Below are 17741 nucleotides of genomic sequence, written 5' to 3' on the forward strand. Positions count from 1 at the left end.
ATGACGAATTGGGCTTCCATTGCCGTGATCATAGCAGTGATGCAATAATCCATTCTTGTTTCATTTTCATCAACAGCCTTTATTGCCTGGAGAATGAGGTAGTCATCAAGGCTATAGCCATTAATTTTAACACTTAACATACCATTGTCTGACTGTAATTTACCTCTCAATGGAGATTATTGTCTAAATGACAATTAGTAATTCCTTCTGTGCAGATCATCTATGCGACGAAGCAAGATCCTGTACATTCCATTCGAGACGATTACATTCCCCCCTATTGAGATACACGCTGGGTCAAATGCAATGTTTCATCCTTCACACAACAGTGCCGTCGGAACGAAATTCATATTGGGGGGGGGGGAGGGGGCTGCCCATTGTATTCCTTATCATTTAGTACACTCTTATAAAGGAAATATACTACAGCCTGATAATTATTGGGGTGGCTCCAGCCCCCCAGCCCCCCCTGTTCCGACGGGCCTGCACAATAATAATGACTTGATAAAACATATACTTTGATGAACACCTAGCTCTTTATTTGAGATTGTAAATGAATGTCTTGGGTGAGGACATTAGAGGCCGTAAAATGGTTTATATGATATGTTTGTCAGAAATAACAGAATCAGGAATCAGAGCAGTCTTGTCTGAACAAATCTCTTTCTGAACCACAAGCCAGAAAGGCCCGGGGACATTCCAGGAATAAGTAAAAGTTGGCTCAAATGAATCATAGTGACGTTGTCATTACTTCAAACTTATGAAGTCTTGAAAATTCAACACTCGATACTGTGTAAAAAGACCTTTTGGTTTTAGTCCCAGACCACTGTTTGAAATCGATATTGACCCAAAGGCGTTACTTCATATTGGATGCCTTTGCTGAAAATGAGCCAAAAGTAAACCTAGATGCTGGCACATAGCTTGTTGGCCAGTCCGAAAATGTTGTCAACTTTCTTTATTGACGCCTATGACGTCTGTTCAGAAGTAAACTTCCCGGATGTTTCGGTCACGTGATCGATCCGCCATCTTGAGGCAGTCGGCTGAAGGTATGAAAATAGAGGAGTGTCTTCTACATTTTTAACAATTATAATATATATTTTCGAATTCAGACGGTGACACACGGTGTTTTGTTTGTTTAACTATGTAGTGTTAGCGAAAGAATTAGGATAACTACCGTTTGATGGCCTGCAACTTTGTGGTATGGCTCTCGAAGCGAAAAGATCCAAGGCCACTAGGACGTTCAACATATGTGTCCTAGGTCTTAGTGGCATCGACGAAGAAAGAACTGCTTATGGCGTTGGGAAGTCGTGTCTTTGCAACAGATTCGTTCGGCCAGCTGAGGATGAATTTTATGGCAACCATTCTTCTGTTTACAGCACTTCGGATTTCAGTGGAAGCGTTATAAATAATGATCAGTTTTTGTACTGGGGCAGTGTCTCGAAATCCGTTGAAGACAGTATCTGTGTTTTCAACATTGTTGAACAAACAGAATTTTTCGATGATGCATCTTATACTCCGTTAACCAGAGGTGGTCAGCTTCCACCGTATTTTAAGCGATGTTCAATAACAAAACTGGCCTCACCAGGAAAATTGATGTATATAAGCAGAGACCAAGTTGCCCTTCAAAACGACTACACTCAAATAAGAATGCCTGAAAAGGATGGGAAATTTGCCGTCGATGGTTTTTTGTGTGTCTATGATGTAAGTGGAAATATTTCTGAACAAGCAATAAAAGTACAGGTTCAGGAAGACTTGTTGTCATCAGCGTTGAGCGGTATCACTAAAACCAAAAAACCAGTTGTTGTGGTCGCGACAAAATGTGACGAAGTTGATCAAACCTTACTATCACAAGCTCATAAATTCGTGCACTCGAAAAAGTTGTCCGTGCCATTGATCGAGACTTCTGCTTTTGAAAATATAAATGTTGATTTAGGATTCGCAATTCTTGCTCAAATGATCGAGTCAAAAGGAAGGTTTAGATCAAGAATTGTTCATTATAGCGATGGGGTTCTTACAAATAAAGAGATTCTTGCCAAGGCATTTGATGGTTACCAAAGCTTGGTCAAAAGCACAATAACTGATCTTGAGTCTGTGATACCCTGGGATCAGTTCAAAACTTCCCAGCAAGAAAATGAAGACTTTAATCGTTATATCTATTTGGCGGGATCGCGACAGGCTGAAAAAGTTTTTAAGAAACAAGTGTTGAAAATTAAACAACATTACGAAGACAAAAAGCTGAACGAGTATTTAGTCGATCTTCCTGAGGCCTTCGACGAACTTCTCCCCACACTTCAAATGATTGAAAGTTACGACTGGAAGTGGGATCAATGTTTACAGGCAATAAAAAATCACAAGTTATTCGATAAACGTTTTCGTTATTTACCCAACGATGTTCACTGGAATGATCGAGAGGAAATACTAAATAATTCAGATCGGAGAATCCCTGTTGACATTTTACACCTTGAAAGGTCGCGAGCTTGTTTTGATAGGCACGTGAAAAAACTAATCGAATCTGCCAAAAAAATTCGCATGAAATCTGATTTTCGGAATTTGTTGGAACTTACGCCAAAAATTAGACCAGGCACGAGTTGGAGTGATGCATATTTGTGGCTGTCGAACGAGGAATCATATAAAGGACTCGACGAACATGAAAGAAAAGAAATATTTGAGAAATATCTACAAGAAATAACATTGGCTGCAAAAGTAGAGTTCCAAGAATTATTGTTCGAGGCAGCACCGAAGTTTATGAAATTAGACTCCAATCGTAGGCCAAGTGAGACAGAAATGAAGGAGATATATGCTCATTTAGAGGGAGATGATCGATACAAAAAGCTCGAATATGTTGGAAATGCACGAGATATTTTGCTGTTCAATCACATTGCACTCATGCAGAGCAGTACAAGGTGCCTAAGTGGTCCTGAAAAATGTATGGATAGATTAATGCAAGATGTGGTGGAGATGACAGCACACAGGTAAGCCAAAATTAAATGCTTACAATCACCTCTTCTGCTAGATTACAAGAATAATCAAACTGAAATTTTTCAGTGAGAGATTATTTGCATGTGACAGTCCTTCAGTCTGTCAATCCCCATTCTTGGTCTATGCAAATTAAGATTTGTAGCTTTGTAATAACCCATGTTAACCTGCATGACCACAGCATGTGAAAAATACTCACAGCCAATATTATCAACCTCCTTCAGAACATGAATGGTTTTGTAAAAAGGCTAATTTCATTAATTGTTATAGAATTAAGTTTTTTGACTCAGTTTGCCAATCTTTTGTGCCTTTTGGGTACTGTGGATCTTTTGTTAAAACAAGGAAAATACTGAATGCTATGTTTGTGGTTGAAGTTTAATTGTTCTATGGAGGTCAGCCTTCCATCATGAAAAATGATGCAAGATATGCTGAGTTACAAGAAGCAAGCTGTTTGTAATGAAGGATGAGGGAACTTTCTATCTATTGAAAATATTTTATGAAACTTTCTGCAAATTTCTTCTCATCCTTTTATTTAAACCAGTCAGATGGGGTTCAGATAATTTTCTAGTTTATAAGATAATTGCATTAATGGAAACATTTACTTTATGGATTTTTTTCATTTAAATTTTAATTCTACTTTGAATAAATCCTCTTATCTTTAAAGAGTTAAAGATATTTTTTGTTTCAACCCCACCTAGTTTGTTTGTCATGTTGGTTGTTCTGCTATTCAGATATGGTACATAAAACTATGGTATATCAGTTTTCTGTAAATTACAGTCTTGTGTTTTTACAGGAAGTTTTTCATGTAAGAAGATTTAGACTATTATTACAATTTAATCTCCCAAATATGGCTAGGTGCCAAATAATATTACATGTACACCAAAATTGCTCCCTTTTTTGGTAACTCCAGTATTGTCACTGAAAATGTTCTCAACTGCTACACGCGTATATTTAGGGTGAAAATCTTCTCACCTGGCTGAGATATTCCTACCTGATGTTTTAAAATGGTGTCATGTTTGCTATTTTGATTTGCCATGCTGACATTCTATGATAGTGATGAAGTTGGTGTGTGTTCCATGCACTTTCAGCAAGGTCTCTAGCTGAGTTTAGTTCAATTTTGTACGTGAATGGCCATGCTGATGGTACTCTAGACAATTTGTAACCAGGGGTGAAGCCAAAAAATATTTTGGAGGGGTAAAGGATGAATTTTCACTGACAAAAGGGGTGTGTCACACTCTTTAGAGGGTGTAATCAAAAGATGCTTACTCTTTTATGCTGTTTTATACATTTCTGTTTCAAATTTCATACTTTAATGCCATAATTTGAAAGTTTAACTAATACAGAAATGTTTATACATTGCAATTGTTGCAAAAAGGTTACAGGAAGAGTACAAAAGTTACTTCTTTTGCCTGGCAAAAATCCTTCAATTGCCATGCCACAGTGTTGGGGTGGGTACAGCACCCCTCCAAACCTCCCCTTTTAGCAACGCCCCTGTTTGTGACTTCTGTAGCAGGCTCACTGCATTTTTATTTTGATTTTATTCAAATTCAAGCTCTGGAGAGCCTTTTGGTTGTACAAGCAGTAGTTAAATGTATAATGAGGGTAGAGTAAGGATTTTCACAGATAAAAATCCAGCCCTTTTTATGAATTATTTTATCATTTTCATCATAAAGATCATTTTGCTAGCCACTAGGCATTTAAACTTCCATAAAGCACCTATTTGCTGTATTTTGTAGGCAGGTGAATCTTATCTTGTTGTTTCTCAAGCTTTGTTAGTTGGCAATAAATCCTATAGAGAACGTTTTTTATTATTTGGTTGGTTTTGGGATGTTTTTCATTATCAAAAGAGGCACCCTGTTTATGCCAGTGATCTAGCTTGGCTAGTGTTATTGTGACTAGTTGTCGGACACTTATAATCAGTTATATCATATTCTTCATTCATCTGATAATCCATATTTTGACCCAAAACATTCATTGATAGCATAGTTTGATGTTGATTTCATTTGTAGCAGTGGCAGACTAGCAGGGAATGCTGGGATGTACTCATAACCCAGATCCACCCTTCAATTTTGCTCTCACGGGTCCTTTCTTCCATTTCTTCTATTCTGTTGGATGTCTGCATCATAGCCACCTCAGCAACATCATTTCGAAAAACGTGATACCTCCTGGCTTCAGATTAAGGTTTTATTTGTTAACGTACCCCAGTCCCAATTTTAAGTTTTCCACATTTTTATTTATTGTTTCGGTATTTTATCCATTACAAGACAGTTCAAAAATGCTTCAAAGGAATTTTCACAGTTTCAGAAATTCGCATTTGAATTTATGCCAAAGATTGTCTTGGAATAACTCACCTTTTACAGTTTTGTGATAAGGAGATTATTAAGTGGATCAAAAGTAGAAAGAAAGCAAAAGATTTGTGCCACAGCATTTTACATTGTTGGTTATGTTAATGATTTCCTGGATGTAGTTGAAACCCAGGATCAGCTGGATTGTTGTATCTAAAACAATACTTGATTTTTTGCTCAGCAGGCCTACGTTGCATATTTCATCTAATGTGGGAAATTCAACCGAACAGCCAGCACATTCAGAGCTGTAGGAACCTTAACATGTGTAAGGTTCTTTGGTCTTTGAAAGAAAAAACTGTTTCTTGATATGGCATTCATTTTTATCTCACATGTCCGGAAAAATGAATTTCGTTTTTTTGAGGTATCATGTTGTTTAATGAATTTGGTCTACAGATGGGCGGGCTTTGGTAATCAAATTTTCTGTCCTATTGATGTAAGCTAATAGCCATCCAAAAAATAAAGCCACATCATCTTAAGTATCAATGACAGGAGTATAAAGGTCGTGAAAAGAAAGTTTTAAATATGATTTTGGTCGCTGTGGTTGGGAGTAACAATATATTGAAGGACTAACAACCGTGATATGTTTCGAAGTTGTTTTAGTTGACTGCAGGTAATTTTGAAATATGATTTCATGGAATTCGTCTCGCTCAAAACTATTTACTGCGTGGTTTGATAGAGGTGCATCTTCTTATAAACATACGAAAAGTTTCTTCGACGAAAAGCTATCACTGTGGTATAACAGGAATCTGGATTTTAGACTTGTCTTAGATTCATAGGAATCCATGCCCGTTGTTAGGCTTTCTCGTGCTCTCTCTTACTAATGTAACTTGATTTCATAAGAAGCATTGCTCTCTAAAGATCTGTTTGTTGTCAGCTGTAGCCGGCAATCTTGTTGTAGGCCTTGGTGTTCAATCATTCAAGATGTTTGTTTGTGAATTTCACCTGCATTTGATTGCAAGATAAAGTGGTATTACGACTCTGGTGTCTTCTCATAACGCTAATCCCTGCTTGTTAGCTCATAACCGGCGAAGTTGTTGTCTTGACAGTCTTTAGGACGAAGGGACGTGGAATACACCTTTATCACGCCCACAAATAATCTGATCGCACCCATCAAGCAAGTGATCACGCCCATAAGTCAATTGATCACGCCCAAGAATCAATTGATCACGACCACAGATCATCTGATCACGCCTATATATCATCCAATCACTCCCATTAAGCAGTTGATCACACTCTTCAATCAGTTGATCATGCCCATCAATCAGTTGTCCTTTCAACTGATGATTTCTTATTCGTCTGTGGTTATTTTTGGTAAACATCATGCCAAATTACCGTTCAAATGATGAAGCATTGTAAAAAATGAAGGGGGTCCGTTAAAAAAATGAAGAAAACGCATTGTAGGAGGTTTTTTGAAATTTTTTTAGATCGAACTTGTAAGAGTTTTTTGTTGTTGAAATAATGGATGGTTGGCCCCGGTGACCCCCTAACTCTATGCTTCAATATTTTCAATCCAAATGCCCCAATAATGCGTCTTTAAAGTCCCCCCTACATGCGCCCATTGTTTCCGGCTGAGACAAGTTTCTATGACTTCTCTTTTCGATACACTTGCGTGAAGCAAAGATATTTATTTTCTATCATTGTGACACCTGCCATATTTCAGCTGTTCTGATTTGCCCAAGTCGATGCTAAAATGCTGGGCTTCAACGTGAATGTTTGACTTTTTTAGTGAATTTACGGTTTTCTCCTGTTTTTGAGCTCTCCGTCAGGGAGCACTGAAAATTGCTTTGTTTGGTTCTCAAAACAATGTTTAGTGGATAAATGGAAGAATATGGTATTGTTGACTATATTTGGTATTCAACAATTATATTCATATTGAGAAATATTCAAATAACTCCCCCAAAATTCTAATGTTTTCATTGTCATTTCTAAGATGAAACATAGTGGCGGTTACTTGCTCTCGGTTTTGCAGAGACGTTGATTCGATTACACGGTTTGATAACATCAGAAATGGCTTTCTTATCTAGCTACTGTGTTGTGGCTTCTTTAGCCTTTGTCTCTGCTATAGGTCGATGGGCAAATCACTCCATGAAAATTGTGTACTCCTTTGGTCAAAATCCTATTGTTTTATCTAGAAATCCCTGGAAATCTTTCGTAGAAGTCTCGTACGCTATTCACAGGAGTGAATACCACTCGCAATGGACATACGTGCAGGACTGGAGGTTCTTTTGTGAGACACTAGATGTTCATTGAAGAGGTTCTCCTACTTAGGCCGAGTAAAGATATTTTTCTATAGTTTTTCAAGAAACTTTCCTGTTTAATGTACGGGAGATTAATTAAGAAAAGAATATTTTAATTTCTCATCAAAACTTTGTATGGACATTACGATTGGGCCTTTTCCTAGGGGTAAGAAAGTATCATGAGATAACGGGGTCTTGAGAAATATATTAAAAAGCCATAGATAAAAGTAGAAGCTGCTCACTGAGTCTTTCAATGGGGCCGAGCCCCGAGCCACTTGACTATACTGCCCCCTCCCAATGCCAGACCCTCGAAAAGGTCAAGCACTTCCTTCATTTGCATTTTTCACGACAGAACAGCCCAATTGCAGTGCGAAAAAGGACTAGAGCTTCCGACCCATCAATATATTCTGTATATATTTCATTGACCTTGATTTAATTTCACTTGAAGGGTGAAAACATATTTTCAAGTGGTTGCTGTATTTAAGTCGGGTTTTGCTTGTTGGTGATAAGCAAGTAGGCCGAAATGCTCTTTCCAGCAGGTTCTGTTGCGCGATAGAAGGCGTCACAATAGTAAAGCAAACGAGAAAGAGCCGATTCATTATCAGATTATTAAAGATTCATGTTATAGGTTTAATTGCAATTGAGTAAAAAGCCCCTACAAAGAGCAAGCTACCTTTGAACTGCCTTTACAGATGATCTCCGATGCCTTTCTTTTTCGACTGAAATTTGGCGAATAATCCTTCGAATAACTTTTACAAAATCTTAAATTCAAGTGAAGCAATTCGATATTTGAAATGAATAGAATTTTCATGTAAATTCTTCTCTTGTACGTTCTCTTGGGATGGGACAAGATATCTGTATTGTGTCGCGGCTTTTAAAAAAGGCGTATTTGTTCAGGACTCTAAAACACAGAGTTATAATTAGTTTTTCAATTTAAAAACTATAACCACTTCATTAGTTTGAACCATATCATTAAATTCCCACCAAATGCCTTGTTAAGTCCTTATTCTTATTTCTTTATGCCAAAATTGTATCTTTGATGTGATCACGTCCCATTAGAGGTTTATTTTTAACAGAATTAAAGCAAGATACGGTATTAGGTTATTTTCTAGGTAATTTCTAATGGTAATCCTGTTTACTGACCCTCCATTCAAATTCATACTTTTTTTTCAGGGTGTTTCTCTCTATAAAATTCATTGAAATGATCCTATTAAAGAATATGATCTGAAGTCCAGTTATCCTTTATACTGCTATGCGGAAACTTTTTCCCAATGCTCGAACTCGAAATCAGTTGTCAATAAACCACCTTGAGTGACGCAATTTTGCCTAATAACAACTTCCTGAATGTTTTATATTACCCATTGACGCCAGTTTCTTGCCAGCCAAACTCCCTAATCATTTCCCATGCCCCCGTGTCGACGCAATACACCCTGCAGCTCTAGCCTCTCTTGCTGTTGCATAAGAATAATTTGAAATGGAGATTACAATTTGATGACCTACAGGATTACGATTTTACCCATGTTCTTCGTGATCTCAAAGAAAGATGATTGAAAACCTTATAATTCATTTAGTCCTTCAGATTAGCTCAAAAGGGATCACAGAGGAAGAAGATTTTAGCGGTCTTAGTATCTTCAATGCTGCCAGTCGGGTGTCCATTTTGGTATTCCATCCGATTCAAATCTATTTTGTTCAGATCTATTCCATTCGATCCTAATCCATGCATGAATCAAATTTTTCGTTAAGACATCATAACATTCGTTGCCCCCTTTACGATAATAGACTGATTTTGTTGAGAAATTATTTGTCGTTGAGTGAGTTACTTGTTTTTAGGCCTAGGAATGGTTGTAGGCCCTGAATTACATTACCAGCTTTCGATTTTGTTGTTGCAAGTGTTCAATGTGATTGCAAGTTGCAAGTGTTGCAAGCGTTTTGGTTTTTCTAGACTCAGAAAATCCTCCATAACTTTCACGCCTAGAAAAAGATGGAAAGTTTCAGTTGAGTTCCTTACGGCTGCTGCATGCGTGTATCGACCAAAAGCTAACTTTGACCCACTCCAGGGTTGAGAGGTTTTCTGTTTGCTCATGTCTGCGGTATGCTGCCCGAAGTCATAACTCGTCCGACTTTCCTACCAGCCACAAAAGTCAGCGTGTTTTTGTCTCAAATTCGCTCTCCACCTCACGATGGTTTGGCCCTGTGTAGCTAATCCAAATAATGTTGAGGTTGCTGGCCTCTAATCAGAAGCCAGCCTCGTTGACACAAGAGTGGTTTGACTTTTCTCCATCGCGCCTTTCGAGAGCTGTCACTTCACTTTGAGCCTTTAAGCTAAAGCTGTTGTTCGTTATATTGAAGCAGAAAAGCTAGCTGCTAGACCAATTTGTGGCATACATGACGCAAAATATGAATTCTCGATACGAGCTAATGACATCAGCTGCTCTGCGCGGATTTGTTTGTTGTAACAGGTGTCCACATATGCTTCGTTTTGGTTTACTGTTTACAGTGCTCATTGAACTGTTTTTCGGATACTTCTACAATCCGCTTACTTAGAATTAATATGACTCTAGATAAATACATCATAGAGGTTCATGTACCCGACTTTTTCTTGTATCTGTTTTGTCTGCACCATAATTCCACTTTGCCGCGGTCTCGATCATCCAAGGCTAAAGCATTTCTTCTTGACATATGCTTGCTTTTTGTGTAAATCTTAGATATATCAACAAATGGTTCTCTGGGAAGCAAATCTTTCTTCTCTGAGAAGGCAAAGCTGCCTATTGGGTAATATTTTATGACAAAGAGATACCGCAACTCATCGCCTAAGCCCCCTCGGGGCCTATTTATTCGATACTTTTTGCATGGGGGCTAATTAATAGGGAGACTCAAGCAAGAGCGGGGCTTATAAAAACTATATTAAAGGCCTCATACAAATATCTCAGGTTAATACTGACAACGCAAACGTGAAAATGCTTTGTTACTTCTAGTCTATCATCCTCCGCTTAATATGTATATATCATGAACTAAAATCATGCCCTTATTTGAAGGGTCTATGGCTTATACGAGGGGGGGGGCAACTCAAGGATTTGCGGTACTTTTTGAAGGTAATTGTAAGTCAGTTTTTTAGATCAATTGTGAAATGTATGTTTATTTGTAGAAAATATAATTAGATATCCAACACATCATTTGACACAGATTGACGTAAAAACAAAATATCTAAGAGCAAAAGATCACTTCAATAGCACCAAGACACAGAATAGGTAAACTTTTTGCAAAAGCACGTATTGCTGTTTACCTGAAATGATAATGATAAAAACAATACCCAGATGGTTTCCACCCTTTGGTATGGTCACGTGAACTAATCAAACAGGATATTGATGATAAATTTCCTTTTATATCGCATGATAGTATGTTTCTATTAATAGTAACCATATCACCCAGTGACGTCATTTTGAACAGAAAACCACTTTGTTTACAAACTTGCCTGTGGTATAGCCTTGTTTTGCGTGCATGGAAGCAGCGTGTTTTTAATAAACCTATGACTTATTTCCGCAGTAGGGAAACATGTTGCAGTGAGCATTTATATAATGGCATTTAATATTTAACAGCCGTGATCCTTTTCCCCAATTTCCTCAAATTTTTTTGGATCTTGAGCCATTTCAATTTTATTTCCATGATTTTTTTTGACCTAATAACATATATGGTTTACATTAAGTTTGATAGCCAAAATTGCATGATTCCTACACTGCAACTATAAGTTCAGTGTGAGGTTCCTGGAAGGCACATATTCTGGAAATATTCATTAATACCTTGTATATACCATTTCACGTTGAAATTATAATAATCAATGGTTATAAATGGGTCTATTTAGAAGAATGGAGCACAGCTAAACATATGAATAAAAATATCCGGGTCCGTTTACACTAATCTCATCATTTGCCATTAGAGACTTTGAATACAAGCAAGTTATACGTGTCATATTAATTGAATTATGCCCCTCTATTTGGAGAAAGGTTTCTAGCAAATATTGTGAATTATGAATGTTTTTTTCTTGAGCTGTCGGGCATATACACCTTAAATTTGTTCCGTAATAAGCAGATTCCTCAAAAACGAATGAAAGAAGATGACAAGGAGATAAGGGAAGATAGCAGCTCCCATTAAATTCTGTAAAGTTCATTCTGTAAAACAAATTAAATCAGCTTCGTATTGTTTCTTCTTTCAGATTTGTAGGCAAAGTTATACAAATTGAAAAGGCAGCTTGTCTTGAATTGGAGTCAAGTTTGCACCTTTCTATGAAACTAAGCAAGTTGCAACCCCTGGCCTCCCTCTAGATTTTTTGTGAATTACGCCTGTGGGAAAGAGATCAACAACTGTTTTAAAAGTGATTGCTATGACGACACGTTATCCTGCATAAGAAGTTTTTGAATAAGTTGTGTATTTCGTAAACAAGGATAATGTCGTGCGGAGCATTTTTTAGAAGATAATCGGATTGAAAACGAACCTGACCAGGCCGGCAAGGTGCTGCTTTGTTTTTGTTTTTGTACCCCTTTTGTCTATCTAAGCATATTGAATATTTCTGGTCGTTGCAAAATTTCCGGTTATGTATTCACGTATATCTAATAGTACCTACTTCTTGCGTGGGGAGCATTCCAGGAGTGGGGGCGGGCACCTTGTTGCTGTAGGCATTGTCAAAGGGGCTGATTAACGAGGAAATTGCGTTATTATTAGAAGGTACCTTATTCTAGAACAAAGGGTCTTTAGAAAAGTCCACCTCAAGATGGAAATAAAAGACATTTATATTTACAACCCTGGTCTCCCCGTTGACAAAGAAGCCTAAACACTTGCCGGGTAGTTTACATGATATAATTCAAAATTCACCACTCTTTCCGTGTTAGCGCACATGGACTTTTACAACAGGAGGGGGTTATAAGAACATTTTATGTCCAGGATTGTAGTTGCAGTTAATTTTTTGGCCAATAAAATTTTCTTGTTGTTTGTGCTGTACTAATGTCTCCAAATTTTGGCGTCATCATTTGCGACCGAACGCTTTAATGCCCTAACTAATACAAACCTATATATATATTTGTATTTATTACGATGTTAACGAAATTTTGAACCATGTGTACATATTTCTAATGTCCTAGCCGTATGACCAGGAACCGCACACCATTCTAAATGTGGGAGGGCTGAAAAGGGCGTAACTGAAATTTTTTGCCCTCTCAAATGCCGGAAAACGCCCCTTATACTGGCTCATTTCTACTGGGGTTCAATAAACAGTCTGGTTCAGAGAAGATATCAATAGCTATAGAATAGATCAAATTAGTTTGGGGTCCCCAAGATAATCAGACATCAAGAAAAACACCTAGAAAATGAACAAAAAGGGTCCCCAGTCAAGAAAAACTACTACTTCTTAGGGGTATACTATTCAATGTTGTGTTAGAACATAGAGTTAGCTTTCCAAAAAATTTTCCAACATATATTAATTCTCGCAAAAAAGTGGAAGGGCTATAGCCCCTGCTAGCCCAATGGCTGCGCGGTGCTTGCGTATGACCACTTGGTTACAGTGCAGAAGGTGAAAGGGGCGTTTGCAAATGATCATGCATTTGTAGAACCAAGGACACTTCTGTTGTTTTCATTGTCTATGACGTAATTTGGTTTTTGTTAAAGTTTAATTTGATCGTTCCGTCTTTCGTTTCCGTTCATGGCCCTTCGTCAGCCGACATAATCGATTTTCTATTTTCAAATGACGAGAATGAACGTGGTTCCTTGTAATTATGAATTTTGTTTTTGGCAACCCACGTTAATGTTCTTTGGTCATTGAGCTACCTTGTGTAATTATTTCTATGACGCAATACTTGTCTTCTCGGCCAGCAACAATTCGTTAACAGCAACAATAGAGTGCTATTGTTACGTCATACACGTTCTAAGATGGCCGCTGATAACTGTAGAGACCCTGTGCATTTATCATATTTACGATGTGTTCTTTTTGTTGCAGACCCGCGTACAATCCGTATGAAAATGACCTGCCTATTGATGTCGATGACGATGAGCAAATTGGAATAGTTGTACTTGGAACGAATGGTCTCGCTCAGGAGTTAGAAAACAAAATTAAGGTATCTTTTGTCATTGATATAAAATAAAACTTGAATTAGAGAATCCTGATTTTCAATGGTGATTTTTTAAATATGATCACTCCCCCTCTGACGATGAATAGAATTGTTACGCCATTCATATTTAGTGTTGTCATCGTTCATGGCGGCGGTAACAGAGGGTAGGAAGGAGGGAACAAACCCCAGGATATAATCCATGATTCTTCTGAAAAGTGATAAAATTTCGCTGAGTTTATTCACTGATAGATCCATATTTTCATGACTGGTGCAGAGCACTGAAATGCGATAAAAGGGCGCGGTCTCTAAAAGGTCACGCCCATTACCATCCCATTCTGTAGAAGCTGGCGCTGCTACTGGTCTAGAACCATATACAAGAACTTGGAATGGTTTGAAATTCTTTTTTTGGAGAATAACAATGAAAAAGAGAAATGTATTCTTTTGTAATGTATTCACTGTATAGATGGGAAACTGATTTTTGGCTTCAAGGCCTTTTTCATTTTCAAAGATTTCGTGTTCACCACCAAACGAAGAAATTCGACCTCCAAATTAATCAACTATTTTAAGGCTTTCTATGTTTGTTCCAGGAGACACGCTCCATATTAAACACGATTTCTATATTATATTTGAATCATGCACTCTTTTTCTATTCGTAATGATCTTTGTTTATCTTGCAGTTGCAAAGCTCTTCAAGTGACAGTCTTGAGTACATTGTCGATGGTCAAATTTATGCTTTGGATTTGAAAGTGATTGGTGCTGATTCATTTGAAGACCCAAATGTTTTGGTCAATTCTGTTATTGATTTTCGAGCTCAAGGTGAGAAGAGTAATAATAAAAATAAATCCTTGAATAATTAGCTCTGATTCTCAATGAGAAGATTTGACACCAGAGAGACTGCTTGTTCCATAACAAAATAGAACGAATCTTAACAAGCGAACTCAGATAATAAACAAATATCAAAGACCTGGGTACTAGTTTGACGTCACTTTTCAATAGTTTTTTTGGGATTAAGATACATGTATGTCTTTTTTCTAGGTATTATAGCTGTTGGCTTTTTCTGTGAAGAGAGTTCTTAAAAAACCTGTTTATTTACTCTAAAGCTTTGGCATTTGAATTCATTTCTAGGATATCTCGCGATTTATTCCTGCGAAAACTCGTTGAATTATCTGAAAGAAACATTAAAGTTCCTTAAAGATTCAGAGGACAATCAGCACGAAGCATTTTTAAACCTACCAATCATTCTTGTTTTGGCAAGTGAATCAGTTCGCGATGAGGATGCGAATTTCATGTTGAGACAAGAAGGACAAAACCTTGCTGATCAGTAAGTTGTCCATTTTTTTTCGTTCCTCTCTATTTTAGTATATCTTTAGTTTAGACATTGCAATGTTTTTCAAGCTTCAACATTAAACTTCTATTTTAGTTTTTTCGTTCTAATCCTCCCTGGTTTTGCTTGCAGGTTTCAACATTATTTTCTAGGCGTTATTTCTTTGATTCTTTTAAGAAAATTGAACATTACGTCTTGTTGGCTTGAGTGAAATTTAATTTATCCTCTTAGTACAAGTATTTGGTTGGTTTTCAGGAAACTTTCTTGTTTTTCGAAGATAGATGCGTCGGAAAACCGAGTTTTAACTCTTTCATTTGAGGTTTTGTTCAATTTTTCTGCCAGTGCAAATTATTATCTTTGATAGAATTTATACGTTTCCCAGACAATTGAATATTCAAGGGTACAAAAATTTATCATCCTTATTAGAAATTTTAATGTAAGAACCCATTAAAGATATATTTAGAGACGAAAGTCTCGGGCTCTTGGTCCCAAGACCCCTGGCCCCCATGCTTCCCCATTGCCAGAACTACCAAAACTGGCAACGTTGTTTATTTATCGAACAAATGGGGATTTAACACAGAACGCTGGGATGACCTCTTGCTTTCGTTTTTATCCTTGTTCGTGCGCTGTCAACATCGTGCAGCACTTATTGTGTGGATACACGTGCTACAGCTAGAAGTACTTTTTGTTCTATTATGAGTCAATTTGTTAGCGGGAATTGATTAGCAGAAAGATATCGGGATTTCGATTTTGATTGCTTAAAGTTGAATAAAGCATGCTTGCTTTGTTGAGATAAATTATCGAGGAAAAGTTTATCTTAGCTCGAATCTGCTGTCTGATGATAAGTTGTCTTTGAACTAAGTGGCTGACCTAACACGTCATTATTGGGAATTTGTTAGTTCATTAGGGATTGAGCCTTTGTCGTTTCCAAGCTAGTGTGTATGTGCTCTTTTTGTTTTAACGGATTCTGATATTTTCAGATTAGTGTGGAGCCGCTTTTTTAATAACCTATAAAACGCAGGAAACAAGCATTTTGACGACAATGATTGGTAAATGCAGAACCAATCAATTGCGTCTCATTTTTCTTTTGGATAATCACTACCCATATAAAAGTGTAAACAAATTCACCATTTAGGCCACTTTCGTGTACTTTTTAGATAGCCATGTTATTGCTTGGGTCTTGCAAACCCTTGAAGGCATTTTCAAATGTTTGCGTTTCAAGTAACAGATTTATCGTTGTCGTGTAGAAGGGAGAGAAAAAATTAGGTTTTCATCTGATATGTTTTCATTTGAAAACGTACTTGTGTAGACGGGACCTGATGAAAGACCCGGAAAATCCTGGTTATTCGTCAGCTACTGTGATTGTCTTCTTTGTTAAATCGTTTAGTCAACTGGACGGGCATTATGCCTCAAGCTGATGAGGAATCAAGGTGGATTAGCTCGTTCTCAATGTGTCACTGCAAAGATTAAACCAGATAATCAGCGCTGAAGTACTTGGATTATGATAAAAGAGGATGATGACATTTTAGTGAAAAATTTGACAGGACATATTGCATCTGGTTCTTGAACGGATTCTAATTCCTCGTTTATTTGTCATGGATCTCCAATTGAAAATCTTGTGGTTGAGTTGATAGCTCTCTTCGGTCATTCTAGATAGTCGACCTCAAATTGTTTACCAATCTACAATTTTGAGAATCTATATTAATTTTTGTTTCTAATAAGTATTTTTCTTTATCTCTAGATATCAATGCCTGTTTGTCGATTATCCGTACACCCTGTCAGTTTGTGATGGACGCATTCATGAAACCCAAGTGCAGGACTCAATACGAGGCATCGTTGATGTCATCAAAAAGAGGTCAATACAACAGTCCACTCCCACAGTACTGCAAGAAAAGCCCCCGGACTTAAGGTGATTCCTACTTCCAAAATATGCTACTTTGTTGTTTGCCTCTTCAAGAAGTAAAAGCCACCAAAAATTTTATTTCAGGATTTTATATGAGACAGATTCTTTTGTGCTGGTCTTTTTATATGAAAAAGCAGAAACAGTGTAGAATTAGGCCCGGTAACTGTGCCGGGAGAGCATAAGCAAAGAAAGATGGATGATTGTAAAGAGTTGAAGAAACATCAGTCCATAGTGAATTGGCTTATTTTATTCTTTTACTGTTTGTTTTTTGTTTCAGAATTCTGCTCTGTGCTATGTGTGGCGACCAGTATCCTGTTGAATTGATCCTTGGTCCCCTGTTGCATCACCAGTCAGTTTACTGTAACTCTTCTGCCAGGCCAGACACAGTGATTCTTGAGACATACGTTGGAACTGTCAAGAGAACCGTATCCATAACGCTCAGCTCATACCACCGTGAGTCTCGCGTTCATGTTATATTGTTTTAGATCGAGGCAGTGTAAGGGAGGGATGCTTAAAGGACACGTTTGAAATTTTATTTGGGTGTATTGTTTATTTAGGACTCAGAGGCTTTAAAAGAAGGTAGAGCTACACGTGACAACCGTTCTGTTTTGATTGCGCTTTTGAAATTTTAAATTCTCCAGATAATCCGTGTGTTTTGCTTGCATGAAAAATACTTTCTGTAGTTAGCAATGTTTGTAAGTAACTGTGTCCATAGTCACTTTTAATCACAACATTGACTTGATTTGAACCAATGTTTTTTGAAAGCAAAGATTTTTGGTCACGATTCAACTTATATTTAGGGTGTGGCCTCAAATGAACTGGATTCGCAGTCTCTTTAGTTCATTAAATCATTGTGGAAATGCAAGTTTT

General features: G+C 37.3%; 1 protein-coding gene across 2 annotated transcripts in view; it reads left to right on the forward strand.

Annotated features, from left to right (window-relative positions):
- The first annotated feature begins 973 nt into the window (after window positions 1-973).
- The window catches only part of LOC135680819 (rho GTPase-activating protein 5), a 28261-nt gene continuing 11493 nt past the window's right edge, over window positions 974-17741 (forward strand). The window contains exons 1-6 of one of the 2 annotated variants that reach the window (XM_089113658.1): window positions 974-2963; window positions 13533-13650; window positions 14322-14460; window positions 14770-14965; window positions 16710-16877; window positions 17149-17324. In XM_089113658.1, coding sequence (XP_088969784.1) covers window positions 1192-2963; window positions 13533-13650; window positions 14322-14460; window positions 14770-14965; window positions 16710-16877; window positions 17149-17324 — 2569 coding nt within the window. In that variant the 5' untranslated portion in view covers window positions 974-1191. The remainder of the gene's footprint in view (window positions 2964-13532; window positions 13651-14321; window positions 14461-14769; window positions 14966-16709; window positions 16878-17148; window positions 17325-17741) is intronic. The other variant, XM_065195019.2, reaches the window with a different exon arrangement.

This window comes from Rhopilema esculentum, chromosome 18 (assembly GCF_057945365.1).
Source record: "Rhopilema esculentum isolate cy_ngs chromosome 18, ASM5794536v1, whole genome shotgun sequence".
Lineage (NCBI taxonomy): Eukaryota > Metazoa > Cnidaria > Scyphozoa > Rhizostomeae > Rhizostomatidae > Rhopilema > Rhopilema esculentum.